Below are 17786 nucleotides of genomic sequence, written 5' to 3'. Positions count from 1 at the left end.
ATGTCCGCTGATACGGCAGAAGTATATACATGTTCTTGTTGTATTCTTATGTTTCTCCTAGTAAAGCAACGAAATCTGCAATATCGCGCACTAAACAAGACGACTATTCAGAATAGATTCCCTATTCCATGCACGATTGATGTGCTGGATCAGCATAGTGGAGCTCCGGTAGTTAGCAAGATAGATTTGAAGATTGATTATCACCAAGTCCCATACAACCATAGGATGTGCACAAGACAGCATTCCGCACTACTTTTGGTTTGTATAAATATTTAGCAATGCCGTTTGGGTTGACAAATGCTCCTACTACCTTTAGCCGCATGCTGGATCGCATCGTCCATTCTTACAGGCATTTCACCGGTACCTTCTTCAATAACATCATAGTCTTTTCCAAGTTTGAAGAAGAGCACAAGCAACACCTTGCTTTTTTTTTTTTTTTTCAAAAAGAGACTTCTATTAAGTATTAAAGAAAAACCGTTAGAGCAAGCTCCATACGGGATACATCATGCAATGCACGAAAATGTCAAGAGCCAAAAAGAAAGGATTGAGGCTAATAATGCCATCTCAATACGGTAGAAACCTCCGAGAAAAAGGGAGAACCCCTCCAAACTCGAAGAAATATAGTCCTTCTTGAAGAGGCTGCCCGTGAGGAGCCCTGCATGCTAGCCCATATGGCTATCAAAGTATGAACCTGTGATGGGTGTATCTGGGTCCCATCCAAGGCCTCAGTACATCTGGCTCTCCAAATGTGCCAACAGGAAATGCTAGCCAAAATCTCCCAAGAGGTGTCCACTGAAACATGAGAAGCTCTGAAGGGAGTAAGTGGCACATCCTGCAGAGAGCAGGGCTCTATCACCTGCCGGCGGACCGAGAGTGCCCAAGAAGAAGGCTCACCCTCATAAAACACTTGGGGCTTGGTAAGAGATAACCATGCGACCGAGCCACAAGTCATGAAGAAAGGGGAAGTGTGAAAGATGCTGAGTATCCGAGCAACCCCTTTTCAAACTCCTGAGTGCAATCCCAAAGGCAATGTCGCACTGACTCCTCTGCAGAATGACATCGAGGACAAGTGGAATCAGCCCCAAACCTTGATCTCCACAGGTTCACTGCAATCCCTCCATGAATAGAAAGCCAAAAGAAAAGAGGTGATCTTTCTATTTCTGAGGGATTTCCAGAGCCTCCTCCAGAAATTTCTACGCAAATCTGCGGTGATGAAGAAGCTTTCCCAATGGGGGGCTCTGGAGGGAATCCAACCCCTACTGTTCAGCTGAAACCTTGTGGCATTACCGACCGTGAAACGAAAGAAGGGAATCCCCCTCTCTCGGTGCCCATGATCTATCCACTCCCACTCTCTTGGGTCCCACTGCAAGCACCTGATAGGTGCACCTCCATATAACCACAACCTCCAGGATCCCAAGGCCAAAAGCAGAGGGTCGGGGTCTAAGTACCACTCCAAGCCCGCTCCATGGTCCACAAAACCAGCAATCCTGACAGGCTGAAAGGCAACCTCATGAAGAATGCCATCCTTCGATGTAGAAAGTAAACCTCCATCCCTAACATCAAAGACCAGTGCGTCTTCCCCGAGACCTCGGAGAGCGATCACCTGTAAAGGAATTGATGTCCTCGAAAAAGCCCCCATCCAAGTGGTGGAAGTAATAGGCAACTCAACTGTCCATTCCACCGGGATGGCTGCATCTATCTATTGAATCCTGCGTGCTACCCCTCTACGATGACTCACGGACTGCAGTCTCTGATCCTCAGGTAGCCTGATAAAAGATTTCCAAGTGCCTACTGTTTAGGCGGGGCCTCTCTCCCATTTAGACCACTGCATGTAATGGGAAGTGCCCAGTGGTCTGGCATGCTCGTCAAGAATACTATCATTCCAAATGATCGGCTGCCTATCAATCTCTTTGACGGTAGAAGGTGGAATCCTTCGAAGAGTGTTCCTGAAGCTCCCCCAAGCTTTCAGGATGGTAGTCATAAGAGGAGAGGCAGGAGATCTGAGAGGGGCTGATGTGAAAATCCAGCTAGGGCTGTCCACCCAATCATCTCCCAAGGTTGGTGTGCAAGCCTGAATGCGTCCAAAAAAGAAATCCTTCCAAGGTTCCTGCCCAGGCATCAGTCCCCTCACCACCACCTTACAAAGCAATGCCCTGCACTGCAAGTCCGGGTCAATTTCATTAAGGCCCCCTTCACATGTAGGGAGAATAATGGTCTCCCAGGCCACCGTTGCTGCAACATCTGCTGTGCCATCAAGTCCACTCCAAAAAAATTCATGACTGCTCTAATGAGCTGAGTGATGCAATCCCTAGACCGGCACCAGCAAGAACACACAAACCAAGAGGTGGCCAAGAGAACCTGGTTCACTACCACAACTCTAGATGCAAGGTCGAGTTTGGCAGAGATTTTTCCTTATACTTTCTAGTACTGGGGCAAACTGCTGTGCTGGAGAGATGTCCAATCCTACCTGGCATCCTAAATACCTGATAGGAACACCCCTCTGAATCCAAGAAAAACCAATGTCAACTCCCCAGCCTGGAGTGTCCTCATCACTGATCCAAAAGCCAAAGGATTTATGCCAGTTAATGTGTGCCCCTGCAGCTGAGCAAAAAATATCCAAGGCTGTCCGGAAAGAATCAAGTGACTGCAAGGAGGCCTCAATAAAAATAGCACTGTCATCAGCCAACTCACAGTCAAAAAGCTCCTCCTCCTATCTCAAGGGCAATCTTAGCCCAAAAAGCTCAGCTTGATATCTAAGGAAGATACTCATAGCTTCTGCCACAAAAAGAAAGAGGAAGGGGGCTAAAGGGCATCCCGACGAACTGATCTGGAAATCTGAAACCTGTCACCCCTTACCCCTCCAATCAAAACCTGGCTATGGGCTGACCTGTAAAGGGACGCCACCCCTCTGATCCAAGCATCTGAAAATCCAAACCGTAGAAGAGTGCCCTCAAGAAAACCCCAATCTACTCTGTCATAGGCTTTCTCGAAGTCCAAGAGTAAAACTGCTAGCCTCTGCCCACTCTGCATAGCCCACTCTGTGGCTTCCCAAAAGGAAAAGATATTATCAAAAATGCTCCTACCATGCACAAAGCCTGTCTGAGTATCATGGATGAGGTCTGGAAGAGGGGGTTGTAGTCGGATGCTGATTGCCTTGGCAAGGATTTTGTAAAGAGTGCCTAAAAGAGTGATGGGTCTCCAATGGGATACAAAATTCATGTTGCCACCTTTCGGGATAAGGTGAATGAGTCCCTCGGTGAGTGAGTCAGGCATCTCACCCGAGTCCCAAATGCCCTGCAGGGCTGAAGTAATATGATCACCTATCATATCCCAAAAGGCTATAAAAAAAGGAGTAAGACCATCGGAACCAGGGCATTTGCCCTTATGAAGGCCAGAGGGAGCAATCTTGAATTCTGTGTTGGTAAAGCGTGCATCAAGTGAGCATAACATCTCTGGGGTGACCAACACAGGTAAACTCTGCCAAACTTCATCTCTAGCCACCTCTCTGGCCTGTGCGTTCGGATCTGCGGAAAGTAGGGAGGTATAGAAGGCTGTCGCTAACTGCATTACGGTTTCCGGATGGGACTGCAAAACGCCGTCAGAGTCAAAAAGCTGCCTGACGCTCCCTCTACTATGTCTGGGACCAAGTGTAGAGAAAAAAGTGTTTATTGACTCTCCCTCCCATCTGTATCCAAAAGGACTCCCGTGCATGGAAGGCATACTCTGCTCTCTTATCAAGCAAGGTCTGCAAGTGAGCCCTTGCCACAACAAGGCGCTCCTGTATCCAAGCATCTAATGGTCGTTTCTGCTCCTCCCTCTGTAGGGCTGCCAATTGCCGGCGGATACCGATCTCTCGCCTGAGTACCTCACCTCACCGAGCACTAGCAACGGAGTGATAGAAGTCGCTGATACTGGCAAGTGCTGTGGCCACATGTGAAGGACCGGCCACCCCCCCTGCATATGAGAAACCCAGATCTCCAACACTGCCTCTATGAGAGTCTCATTCGTGTATAGGGCGTCTGGGATCCTGATACTAAGAGACCGTCCTCTCAGATGAGGCTCTGAAATGGACAAAATTACCGGAAAATGGTCTGAAGTGGAAACACCGGGTGCAATGCAAACTATCCCCCCTCTATCAAGAGTCCAATCACCCACATAGAATTTGTCAATCCGAGCATGGATAGGCATCTGCACCCTATGGTTCGACCATGAAAACAAAAGTGACTGAGACTGAACAAGAAATGCATCATCTGACCAAACATCTCTGCCACTGAACCTGAACAAGAAGGCATCCCAGGCTGCTCTCTCAAGTGCTCTATCAGAAGGCGCCTCAACCATGTTGAAGTCACCTCCAATAATCCACGAATCCGCAATGTCAGCCCACGAGAGCAACTTTTTCCAGAACAAAACACGGTCCCCTCTGTTGTTCGGAGCATAAAGGTTGAGGAAACCAACCTTACGTCCGTCAATCAGAAGTAAAACCCACTGGGCCCTAGAGGGGGTTATGGTACCGTGTCCAATGACCAGAGGGAGAATAGAGTCTGAAACTGAAATGCAAGTACCTCCTCTGGTTCCCAAGGCAGGAAGCCAAAAAGTCTGGCCTGATAGCAGCTTACCTGACTTGGAGCAATCTCTGATATCCAGTTTGTGTTCTTGAAGAAAAAGAATGTCTAGGGAACCACCTGAAACACTTGGATGGAGCTGAATCCTGATCAGCTGTCTGCGACGGCAATGAGGGATGCCGCCCAATCCCTGTATATTCCAACTAGCTATCCTCATCGGCGGGAGGAAGTGGGTTGGAATACCTTACCCGACTTGGTGGCGGAAACAGAAACCTCTACCGGAGCAGACCTCCTGCGATATACACGAGGTCCAAGGGGAGGAAAATCCACAGGTGAGAGAGAGAAGGATCTCTCAATAGGGATGCCTATAACTGGCTCTCCAAAAGTAGAGGGTACAAGATCATCATCTGGGAGGCTAGAGAGGTCCTCCAAAGCGGAAAATGAGTTCCGCTGAGCCAGTCCTGGGGAGGGGGTACGAAGGATTCCTACCGAAGCAGGAAGGGAATGTAAAACCCCCTTCCCTCTATCCAAAGAGGGAGGCACCTGTACTGGATCCTGATCAAAAGGTGGTGCAGACGAGGTGCCAACAACCTGCGCTGTTGAGGAAGGTACAGCCTGATCCAAGGGTGGAGTCGAACAATGCTCCTGAACAGTAGTCTCCTCCTGAGGCTCCAAGGGGGTAGCCTCTGAAGAGGTGGAGGAGTGAACTAAAGTAGAGGGCCTAGCCGCGACCGGAACCCACCGTGGGCCAGAGGTGGCACGAGGTGCTGAAGGGACTCGAGTAGCCCTAGGAGAGGGGGGAGCCCGTGTCTGAGACCGTCTCTGTGGAGCGGTAGGTCCTGCTCCAGCTCTCTGTCGTAAGCTAGTACGAGTTGGTTGCTTTGTGGGCCTCTTTTTCTTCTTTGGGCAATCTCTCGCGAAGTGCCCTGAGGATCTGCAAATCCTGCACTGGTCCTGCCGACCTGCAACCTCAAACCTCTGACAGAAGAAAGACCCGTCGGGTCGCTGTAGCATGATGTGGTCATCTGAAATATTGGGGTCCTGGACAATGACCCTAACCCTGGGTACCCCGTCCATCCTGACCACCTCAGCAGCCGAAGAGGGCTCGCTAGGGAGAGGGGGGATCTCTGCCACCACACCAAACCTCTCGCCAATAACTCAAAGAAGCCGGTGATAAACTGAGGGAAGACCCGGTAGATCACGAGAACATGGACCATATACTCATGCTCAGGGGGGTGGGGTCATTAGGATGCCGGGGCACGGAGAGAGAGGGTGTATTGTTGCTTTGTGGATTTTCGTAACGCTTTTGACATAGTACCAAGAGCCTAGCTCATCAAACACCTACAGGATTTGGGGTACGATCATAAGATCATGTGGGCGATCACGGCACTTTATGAGAGAGTCTTCATCATATTCTCATGCGCTAAAAGATAATGGCCCGATCTCTTGCAATGTTTGGAGAAAAGAAAATTGGACATTGAGTGAGTGGCAGCTAAGGATGACACATCGTATTTTTGGCACCTTCTACGTTTAGACCCAATCACTATAGCAAGGTACTATGGTCATAACTTAGATCAATCAATAAAAAAAGAATTAAAAAGAAACAAGAAAATACTCGAGAAGGTGCTAGAATTATCATTGTTATAGAACTCCAACATAGAGGCAGCCAACATGGCCATGGCCTTCTATGGATTGAAAATGCACCAAAGCTTAGCCAGCCTAAATAACTTCATTCATCAACACATTCTTGGGTAGGATTCGGACTAGTGTAGGGTGGAATCATGAGCACTATCCGGGTCAAACAAGGTTGTCCGTTATCACCAACCTTGTTCAGCCTCTACATAGATGAGCTTGACACCTTTATCGAGACCCTAGGAGGGACTAGTTGCTCTCTGGCCGGATCCTTGCTTTAGCTACTCCTATACGCGGATGATGTGGTCCTACTATCTTCCTCTACAGAGGAGCTTCAGTGACACCTAGACGCACCACATACTTTCTATGAGACACATGACTCGAAGGTCAACTTGGGTAAAACCAAGGTTATGATCTTCAACACATCTCGGCCACATAGCATTTCATTTTGGATGGGTTGCAAGCGGAGGTAGTCGCATCCTATATTTACTTGTCTCCGGCCCGATTTTTACGATGCAACCAACACTACAGGATCGACTGAGGAGGGGGCACGCTACGTTGGCCAGAATCGAGCGACTTCACTCTCACTTCCAAGACCCTCAAACCGAGTCTCTCCTCTTTGACCCTCTGGTTCGACCTGCACATATGTATGGCAGCCCCTTGGGGGCCTGATCTATCAGAGACAGAGTGGGCGCGGGTTGAGAGATTTCAGGTTCTCGTGCTTTCATGGATGATTCGTTGTAAGCCTTCTGTACCACATTAGATAGTCCTGGCCGAGTTTGGGGCATCCCCACTATAGCTTGATGCGGCATTCCAGGTCATCACATATTAGTTCCGTATTCGACAGTATGGTTCTTGCACCACAGGGCAACGTAGGCTCCCGTTGCTGGCTATATGGTCCTCCATGGCACTGGCAACAGAGGGTGACGAGAGGTGTTGGTATGCATGCACCTCGGGCTCAACATAGACAGGCTATCCCCCTTCCAGTATAACGTTGAGGCCCCCTCTATCCCACGCACATATCACGATGTGAAGCAAGTCATCCGAGAGGATCTCCTACAGTTACACACATTCATGACTTGGTTAGCACCACGTGAGCTCCTTGTGAAGCTCAACTTCTACAGACACCACTGCCTGTGGATTTCAAAGGAGGGCTTCATCGACCCACGAAGATACATGCAGATACAACTCCGCCACTCCATGAAGATCTCAATTGGGCAATTCCGAGTCTCATCACAACGCCTTCATGAGTGGACAAGCGGGGGGCATACCTAGAGAAGGCCCGCATCTGTACCCTGTGTGATTCCCAAGAGATAGAGTCAAAGAGCATTTTGTTTTCTGGTGTTCAGCGTACTATGGGAGGGCGGTACCACTTCCTCTTCAGAGATGGCTTCGGCTCCCTACCCACCCTCCTATCCTACCCTATTTGACATCTTTCATACATGAGACCATACGGCACAAGGAGCGGTTGCTTAGAGCACGTAGGGGACACCCTTGGCACACATTTATATGCCGCTCAGACTATGATCACCAAGTTTTTCCTGTCAGGCAGTACTGGTTAGCAGGACTCGCAGAAGCGGCAGCCACGTGGCTCGAGATAGAGCCAGAGACACGCTAGTGCACTGAGGCACATATCAAGCTAGTGGACCTTACCTGCATGCTTACTAGGCCAAACGCACGACCCATAGAAGTGGCTCTGGCACTTGCTTGCCGCCCCAGGGCCCCGACTAGGAGACGTCAGCGGGCTGTACATACCAATAGCCACTAGTGCCCTATCACAAGATTTTTAGCCCCGCACCATCCTCACACATCAATGCCCCCTCCTAGGGTTGACACTCTCTCACTCAAAGTGTTGATGCCCATTCAGTGGCTCCACCCATCAGTTTATTGTATCAATTTCTTTAAGTCTCATAGACCCTTTTTGGTCTTCCGAAGAATTTAATAGACTTTCCCAAACTCGGCTCCTCTCTTTCAGCTTCCAAGGCGCAAGCCCTGCCCAAACCAGCCACTCCCACAAGAGTTTTGCAGCCTAGGTCCTTGGAACTACACAACAGTACTGGAGAGGTACCCCTCGCCCTAAAGATCTCAGTTCTAATTCTGCAGCCCTTGGATGAGGGTAAGATTGGAGCAGGAACAGATCCACCCGCCCATTAAGGGGCTTCAGCTTCGCGCCACAGAAGAGGAGCGATTGAACCTGATTCTCTTCAACCTTAATGTATCCGGCACATTTGGATAAGATAGCCATTAGTGCATCTTCTCAACAATCCATCTGGCACCACCATGCTCTCCAAATCACCCTTCCAGGATGAATGTGGTTTTTGGCCTAGCGAAGTATAGGCATGTCCCTCATCAGCCTGCTCCATTGCTTGCCTGACATTTTCCCTACACTTCTATTTATATCACTGCAATATACAGCCAATTGATATCCTCCGTCTGCACCTCCCAAATTATGGCACACCAGATCCTTGAGAGGCAGATGTTGCACATAAACTCCCCTCATAACACCAACCACAGATAGAATGGGAGTACACAGAAGGTCATTGAAAAAGGGAAACAGCTGAGTAATGGGTGTCCTGGAACTTGGGGTCAGGAAACTCCATTCAGAGTCTCTACCTCAAAAGCGATGACTGTCTAGGAACTGGTTACAGAACCCATATAGCATTACCCCAAGTATAGTGATCAGTCCTCAAGAGGCTTTTGTCTTTACTTGTTTTTCTATCTATTCTCTTGACAAATTGATAGCCAGACGCTTTTTCCAAAAGCAATTAAACAAAAACAAAAACGAAAGCAGTTGTAAGAAATCATGTCCCATCAACAAGTTCATAGCATGCTTGGTAGAACTTGACTCGTTGCTTTTCAACAGCAAAAGACCAGACACGGGCGCATGTAAAAACCTACGCAAACAAGGAATGGGATAAACCGCATGGAATATGAGAGTTTTGACCATGGAAGCATGTCTCAGCTATGGAAGAAGTTTTTAGAGTAATGAACATGTGAAAGAGAAGGTTGCACACAGTTGAAGCTATTGGTAGCTCTGAATTGAGCCTCTATGGTCTGGAAAACATGAATATTTATTGACTCTCAAACTCAGACCAATCTAGGCAAATGCATGTGTGCCCCCACCTTGCATCAGCATGCATAGAAGGTGCGTGTCAAAGTTGCACATTCTCAAGGAGAAGCTAGAAGTTTAGTCATCAAGCATGAAGAGAGATCTGGATTCCTTTTCCAACTGTGCATTCCTTGCTGAGCTCATGTTGAGCTTTCACAAAGCGCATCCACAATGACAAAATCCAATTGATTGGTTTTTTACTTAGGAGGATTAATGCCATGAAGCTGTACATCAAGAGAAGATTTCAAGATATGACAAATATACATCATGATCAAAAGTCCCCGTTTGTAAGCAATCAAGGAACAGGCACCAAGTTCCTCGGATAAATAACCAATGCCTCTATTTGGAGTAAATGCAACTTCATTTAATTAAATACAGAGTCCAGATAGTGGGAGAAAAGCAGAGCCTTACTTTGTACGAAGAACTCCACGCCCTTAAAGGACTTTACCTTTGTGATAACCAAGCCAATTCCCACAAAATTTTGCAAAAGAAGAGTCTGGACATCCGGGGGATGGTGCAGTCCCTATTAGCTAGCAGTTTCCTAAGCAGGGCCTAGCATCTCCCATCGTATTATTCTGTCGTCAAACATGTCCAAATACTAGGCTATAACCAAGGGGATGAATGTTTGAAGCCAGGACAATGAGCTTTAACAGTGGCATTAGAGATGTGGAAGAGGAGCAGATACTAGCACAGCATGGTCACTTGCAGGTAATAGCTGTATGTGAAAGTCAAAATGGCAGGGATAAAGAGATTATAGCTTAATGAGACATCCAACTAGCTCTCACAGAAAGTCAAGGCGTCCTTAGGTTTTTATAGGGGCATCGGGGTCCATGAAACCCCATAGGCTCAGCCTCAGACAGATGGATAGGTATCTCATGAAATCATGTGCTATCATGATTTCATGAGATACCCAAAGGTTCACGATTTCGATCCCCAAAGAGAAGTACCTTTCCCATCCTACCGTTATGTTCAACAACGCAGAAATAAAGGGAGACAAAGTTCCCTTTAAAGAATATTCCTTCCATCCTAGAAAAATTGATAGCATTTAATGACATCAGATGTAAGGGCCGGCAATATTATATCTGCAGACATAGCTGCATCATCTGAATTAGCCAATTGTATCGCCAACTAAAATGTTCGTGGTAAAGCAATCAAGTCACTAGTCCTTTACCAAGGACCAAAGAATTGAACTTATGGCTCTGGCAATCCCCCTTTAAGACTATCACGGGTTTGCATAGGAAAGATGACGTCCCAACCCATATACAGCCTTGCCGGTTATGAAGGAGACTTACACAAAATACTATCCTCGCTTTTCTTTCAGATTTCATTCTTCCTTGCTAAGACCTATTTTATGAATAAGGGTATCGTATGTACATACACCATCACTAGCAGAGTAATGCTCCATCATAACTATACTAGATCAGACAATGAAGACTATAACTCAAAGCTTAAATTTTTATTGACAGACCCCCCAATAATCTGCTAGTTGGAGACAGCCGAAAAATAGGGAACAGCGACAGGGAATGTGGTGAAAAAGAGACCGAGAGCCGAGGCCGTGGAGGGGAGGGGGGAGGGGAGGAGGGGGGGGAGCGGGATTTGTTTGACAGTGCTATGTCAAAGCTATGGACCTTTTATACAGTACATATCAGAAGAAAACGACAACCTATTTTCTGACCTTCACAAAAGCAGTCCGACAAAAAGAAGAACACAAGCACCTTGGCCCAATCATCCAATTCGTCCATAACAGGAGAAGGAAAATTATTTTCGGTAAAGTGATTCAATGTGTAAGGCACGTATCCAACAGTTAGAGCTGAAATGGTTGCACTCAGCAATGTCACAAAATTTCCCCAATAATAGATGTTCTTCAGCTGCAAATTTTCCTGTACATTAAAAAGCATTGGAAAATTAATGATGACTTCTGACAGAAAACCACCTGAAAACATGAAACAAGCTTTCCAGACTATCTGTAGCAAGGTAATGTCAGCATCCTAATGATACGTCTTCCCCCAATTAAAATGAAGATCCTAAAGATCAGCCTAACCAATGAAGTACCAATGATTCATGTCTTCGTGTGATCTATGAAGTATCAATCAAATGCTTGAGATGCCACAGCCTTTCCACAAGAACCCACAACAAGACATCTAGCTTGTGTGGGTAGTATGTTGCTGTAATTGCTGGAGTATTCCTGTGAAGTTAATGCTTCTACATGCGTCCACAAATTTTCTTTACTCAGCCTACCCCCACCATTTCATTAATTCAAACGGTGTTTCAGAAACCAAAACGTTTCCTGCATGGAAAAGTTTCATGCATATCCATGGTATAGTGGTGGGAGGGAATAAGGTGGCATCAAGCCAACAGCTAGCACCAGAACAACGATGGTCAGATTTTTGTATTGTCATGTTTGAACTGACGTGATGGGACCCTCACTACTTCAGGCTAGTTAATGATCTTGTAGCTAATCTCATTTTTTATAGAAATGCCACTTACCTTTACATCTATGGATGACATTGCCCACCCCAACAGCTTCTTTCGTAACTCTAAATCATCAGAAACAGCAATCTGTCAACAGGAATCAGATGTAATTTCTGTCAGTGATGGTCTGTTGGCAGAATGTTAAGTAAGCAAATTAATTAAAAGCCCGCTGATCCACGCCTTGCCTAAAGGGAACGATAAAATAAGAGTTAAAAGCATATAAGATTGAGTAGAAACAACAAGTACTGGCTACACCAATTGGAATAAGCAGTAGCACCTGTTCAGCTGACGTTGAGAAGAATGATGCCACAAAAAAGAGGATACTACTGCAAAAACCCCCAAAAATCCATGAAAATTTCATCCTTACAGAAAATCCAGACTACACATCATCTATACGCCCCATCTCACATTAGATCATGTGCATGACACGTCCCTTACCCAGAAGGAGTCTCAGCGAAGGGTTTGAGAGCCCAAAAATCTTGAGGCACAGAGTAAACCGGTAGAAGGCTCTAAAACATGTTTCAAAGAGAACTGTTAGCTAATGTGCAAAAATTCTGCAAGTGGATAATCATCTAGTACAAAATGGTACATGAAATGCACACTACAGATAATGAGATGATATTATTCCTGAGTTGTTGAAGGAGCTAATAGTTTCAGAGCTGAGAAATTACCTGTATCAAAAGATAACCTAGAAGCTTGAAGGCCTCCTCAACCTGGGATACAAGTGGCAAACACCACACCATTTCAAAAAATATAAACAAAAAACTCCAGTCATCTGTGTTAATGGAGGCTAGAAGCTACACGTGACAAAAACAGGCTGCAACAAGTGCTGACACAATTTGGGAAACTACGCACACCGTCTAACAAAGACTTTCCAACCAGGGTTTATTGTAATGTAGTAAATTGTCAAAAAACCAAGCACATCACCTAACAAAGACTTTCCCAACCAGGGTATATTGCGATGTAGTAAATAATCAAAATGTGTTAAACACCTGCATGTAGCAAGTATTGCATTCACAGATCAGCATGCACAGATGACATGCTGAGGATCAGATGCTCTTGACCTGAGTTCCTATCCCTCCACCTTGCTGACGATCTCTCTCTGTCCTCCTGGGACTTCCTTTTACCCCCCCTTCCCAGTCCCCTAGCCCTCTCCCTCTTCCAGGCTGCTCCACCTACCAGCACATTCTCTCCGCCTCTCCTCATGGCTCCCCCTAATGTGGCAAGGTGTGCCTCCCTTCCAGCACTATCCCAATGCCTTCCAAGACTGTTTCTGCCCCTCAGACCTCCTCCTGCCATTTCTCCTGCTTAGGCTGCTCCAGCATCCCCACCCCTTCATCTTGGGTGGCCCATGTCTCCCTTGCCCCACCCTCCAGCAGAGCTCTTCTGCGTGATTTTGTATGAGATCCTCACATGATTTCATCCTTGATTCTTGTACTTTGGTCACACTTACTAAGTTAGTGGAAGTACAGTTTCTGCATCCCCCTCACATACAACAAAGGGGGACTAGAATTAAAACTTAATTTCATTCCCTTGAATAGACCGATGTACTTTTCCATACTAATATCAAATCAATTAAATCTAGAAACTTACTATGACATGTACATTACTCAATAAAGGTAACCAATGTAATACAGCGCCCCAGATTGACTCCCAATCGACAATACTCTGCACAACAGAACAAAAAATTCGGTAAATGATCATGCTCTTACATTTTTACTGCTTCTCACTTGCCTATTTCATTTCTTTTCTCTAGAGAAACGGAGAGCAAATAAGTGAAGGGGATCTTCTTTTTCTGCACAGCAGGGTAATCTTAGCCATTTGGTGACTAGCCTACAACGACAAGTCTCCTGCTTGAAGTACTCAGAGATTATAATTGTTTTATTATTTAATATATCAAAACTGTTATTAACAATTCTTTAACCATGTCCACACCTTTGAGTATTGGAGAAAATATGTGACAATCTGCTCCAAGGGCCCACGAGTTATAGCCTAGGATGAGTACTTGTTCAAGCCACAACTCACCCCTCCCACTATTAAGTAGCAAAAGCGAAATTCATTTATGTTTAAAAATTGCACAACATCAAGCCCGTTGCTAGCAACTCTTTAGTTATGACCAAAAAAACATAACAAGAAGCAAAGAAAAGACCAAATCATGTCAAGCTCTGTTGAAAGGAAACAATGACTTCCAGTACCACTCGTGATAATTACCCCCTATGCCACATGGTATGATGATTATCCTCAATGCCCCTGTAGAAACCCCACAAAAACATACAAGTCGGTACATACTTATTTCCCATTACTAACATTTTGCCATTCCTGTGAATGCTAGACATAAACGATGGTAAATCAATAATGTCTGCATAGCAATAATCAACATGATGGAAAGACTCCCCTGTTGACTTTTTTGCTTAGTCTTCTACATGATAATAACTCTACAAATCACATCCTAATCACTCTAGTGCATGTAGGTGTGCCTCAATGCTCCAGCCATCACCCCCATCTTAAAAAATAGCTTCTAGTGGCCCATCATGTTATCAAACCCATCCTATTACTCCAACAAACCATCCCAGCTCATTCTTCCTAGAAGCAAAGTTCGTCTTACTAATGATACCTTTTCTACTTCCCATCTCTCGAATGATTGTAAGTTTGGATCGCTCTTTGAAATTTTTCATCTTGATTACTATGCTAATTATATACCTACAGCTAATGCTTGTCGAAATGTTCCTCCTAACTCCTGCCAAGTCATGCTTCTTGCAAATCAGTACATGATGTTGAGACGAGAGAAACAAAGGACCAGAAGCTAACCAAATTGCAATTAATCCAATGGAGTTGGATTCTGACAACCAACAAAGCCATAAGACTTGCAAGATACGGGGATACTTAGACATGATGAGATTCATTAGGCCACCTACGATGAGTCATTATGTCACCTTAACGGTGTAAGGATGACGGTATCCTTAGTCAAATTGGTATGTCCTCAAAACTGGGCTTATAAGTTAGCATAGGAATGCTCAATCATGCACTTGAGCTGATCACTAGGGGGTATCTAACTAAAAGCAACCCTAGGCAGCAAGAACCCATAATGAAAGGTTTCCCCACCCACGATTAGAATAGCTATGGGTATGTGAGAGGTGCAAGCACATGGGGTCTAGGGTCTTCCCCAAGGTGATAGAAGGGGAAAGACAAGATAGGGACTTAATGCACACAAGATTAGATAGCGAAAGCAGCTGTGGTGCTCATACAGGTCCATACAATTCACGGCTGCTTAACATATGGGCAGCTTCAAGAGAAGAGAGTAAGCCTTGTGTGAGTATTATTTAACCATGGCTAGTTCTAGCAAGCTTTACCACTTTACCCAAAGGGCCTACGAAACACTGGGACACTCAAATCCAACAGGTATTAGTTCTCAAGAATCCCGTTGTGGACACTTGTCAAGGATAAGATGAAAATGAAGCACTATGGTTGTAGCCAATGTAGGACTTGATACTCTAGGAGCCAAAGTTTGAGCTATTGAAAGCAAATTGGATCAGTGTAATGGCCCATGGGCAACTATGCTCATGGCAAGACTGCCTACCCAGCAGTCAGCAGCCAGCCCATCTGGACAGAGCTGTTGGAGTGTCACTAACCCACTGTGAACCCTAGTATGAGGAGGACAACGGGTCAGGGAATATAGGTGGGGAGCTTACCTAGACAAAAGGCCTATGCATGGTTTGCAGAAGGTTTGGCAGACTGGAAGTACATGAAAGTGAAGCTGGAGCAGCCGCGTGTCCATGTGGCAGGTCTGGCTGCAGCAGGGCAGCAAATACAGCACGGTTAGTGGACTGCCAGGGCCTATTTATAGCCTGGGCAGTAGGCAGCTGCAACAAGAGCAGAAACCAGCCCAACCAGGTTGGGATCCAGTCGGCCAGATCCATAGACCGAATCGGGTTTCCACAGCAATGAAAGTCGAATATTTTGGTCAGACTCCAGGCTCCTACTTATGCTATAAATAGATGACTATTTTGTGTCATTCCTATGCAGCTACTTAAGCCAATCAAGGCCCCACAGATTGTGTAGAGTATGGCAGTTCATCTATTCTGTCGATCTCAGTAGGAGCAGCCATATTTTACCCAGCATCTGTACTTGCCTCCCCTCTCGAGAACGAGGCAACCCCATTTCAAGAATATGATTTTTGCAGAGAAGGACAATCTCCCCTCCTAAGCCTTTCACATACTCATCATGGCTGTTCGATATCCAATCCAGCTTTGGGGAGGCAGGTACGCTTGATGGTTCGAATTATCCTCTCTGGGGAAGATGAAAGTCCGGAGCCACCTAGTGGCGAGGTTGATGTGAGAGATCACGACTGGAGTTGAGATGAGGCCAGGCCACAGCCCACCACAAATCTGGATGGAGTTGGGACACCAGCTGGCAATAAAAGATTGGGTGACGCATGATGTGGAGGCCCTGGCCATCATCATTGGCACCACTATAGATTCTATTCTCCTGCATATTCAGCTTGCCGGACACTTCCTTTGGTGCATGGCCCATCCTCAAAGACATGTACAAAGTGAACAAATGCTGCGAGGACCCTCGACCTTGAAAAGAGCTCTACAACATGAATATGGGGATTTAATTCAAGAGCATATCACCAAGATAAGAGATCCACTCTCCACAGTTGGTCAAAAGACAGATTCAGCCCAAATGGCTATGCTCCTTCTTGGCACGCTCCCGAGAAAAAACAAGGGTTTCCTCATGACCATGATTGCAAGGCAGCGGTAGCACCAGCAACTTTTGAAGAACTAGCCCCTTCTCTTGGAAGAATAAACTTAGGAAAAGACACTCGACAGATCTATTGACAAGGTAAAAGCGGAAAGGGTAAGCCTGGAAAAGGCAAGCCCAAAGACCAACGACAACTCAAAAGGGGGCAAGTCAAATGACAGTGGAGAAAAGAGGAAGAGGAACCAGGATGGGATTGTGAGAAGCAAGGCCACAAAGCAAAGGACTGATGGAAGCCAGATTCAGCGAACATGGCGAAAGAGGAGTTCTTTTTGGTCATCAAGCACTACTCATCTTACACAGTTAGTGAGGATAGTGATGGCTAGTGAGGATAGTGATGGCTGGTACAGGGATAATAGAGCCTCCAAACATATGTCCAATAACAAGAACTGGTTCAAGGAACTACAACCTGTACATCCGGATTCACATATACCTTTGTGAGACTAGAATAAGTCCAATCATACAAATTTAGATTTTTTGTTGTTCTAAAGACCAAAAATCTACACAGAAAATGAAAGAGAAGAAAAAAGAGGTAAACAAAAACTTTTATGAAAAACAAAAGGAAGACATACTTAGCAAGCAAAGCAACACTTATGTCGTCATCAATGCCCAAGCATAAGCAGCTATACTGGGTCTCTAAAGACCCGCGGAGTCTCTTGGGGAGGATTACCAAAAGGCGAGCAACAAAAAGCGAACGAGCCAAAAAAAGCGAGCAATAAAAAACAATAAAAGATTTATAAATCCCCCATTTCAGTAGCAAAAAATAATAACTTATTCAAAAGTCCATATGTTTCCTCAATGCTAGAAGGTTAAATATGCATATAACTTTCTGAGCCACTAACACTAATTTCACATCATCCATGAGATAGTTTGTATGTTTAATTTCCAATTCATTGTTTGTATTAAAGACAAACCCTACAATAACTGCAATCAAGTTCTCTCTTTCCACTAGAGTAATTGAGATCATCAATGCAACCTTCCACACAGGTGGGGTGTTTCCAAGGACTCCTTGCATGGATTAGTCTAGATTCCATGCATATGTAAATGCTTAGCTTTTTTAACTCTGTTCACTCTTGGAATGAAACCCATGTTTCTTTGTTATTGGAAAAAATATCCTTCCCTAATGATTTATTCTGACCTCCCACTAATCTAACCAATGCAACAAATTAACCACAAATTCATATTTTGGTGCATTAAATTTTACTAGATGGTGCACAAAGACATGATAATCGTCTAAAGTACACCTTGCCATT

General features: G+C 45.5%; 1 protein-coding gene across 1 annotated transcript in view; it reads right to left on the bottom strand.

Annotated features, from left to right (window-relative positions):
* ATM (Serine/Threonine-kinase ATM-like protein) overlaps positions 1-17786 on the bottom strand; it is a 312761-nt gene that overhangs the window by 231992 nt on the left and 62983 nt on the right. Inside the window, exons 13-18 of the mRNA XM_087389269.1 lie at positions 13369-13443; positions 12447-12488; positions 12214-12284; positions 12053-12101; positions 11791-11862; positions 11019-11183 (exon numbers count right to left, since the gene is read on the bottom strand). Coding sequence (XP_087245395.1) covers positions 11019-11183; positions 11791-11862; positions 12053-12101; positions 12214-12284; positions 12447-12488; positions 13369-13443 — 474 coding nt within the window. The remainder of the gene's footprint in view (positions 1-11018; positions 11184-11790; positions 11863-12052; positions 12102-12213; positions 12285-12446; positions 12489-13368; positions 13444-17786) is intronic.

Source organism: Dipteris shenzhenensis, chromosome 18, assembly GCF_047967505.1.
Source record: "Dipteris shenzhenensis isolate YYH24624 ecotype China chromosome 18, Dip_SZ_1.0, whole genome shotgun sequence".
NCBI lineage: Eukaryota > Viridiplantae > Streptophyta > Polypodiopsida > Gleicheniales > Dipteridaceae > Dipteris > Dipteris shenzhenensis.
The sequence above is the reverse complement of the archived record's forward strand: the minus strand, read 5'-3'. Positions and strand labels throughout refer to the sequence as shown.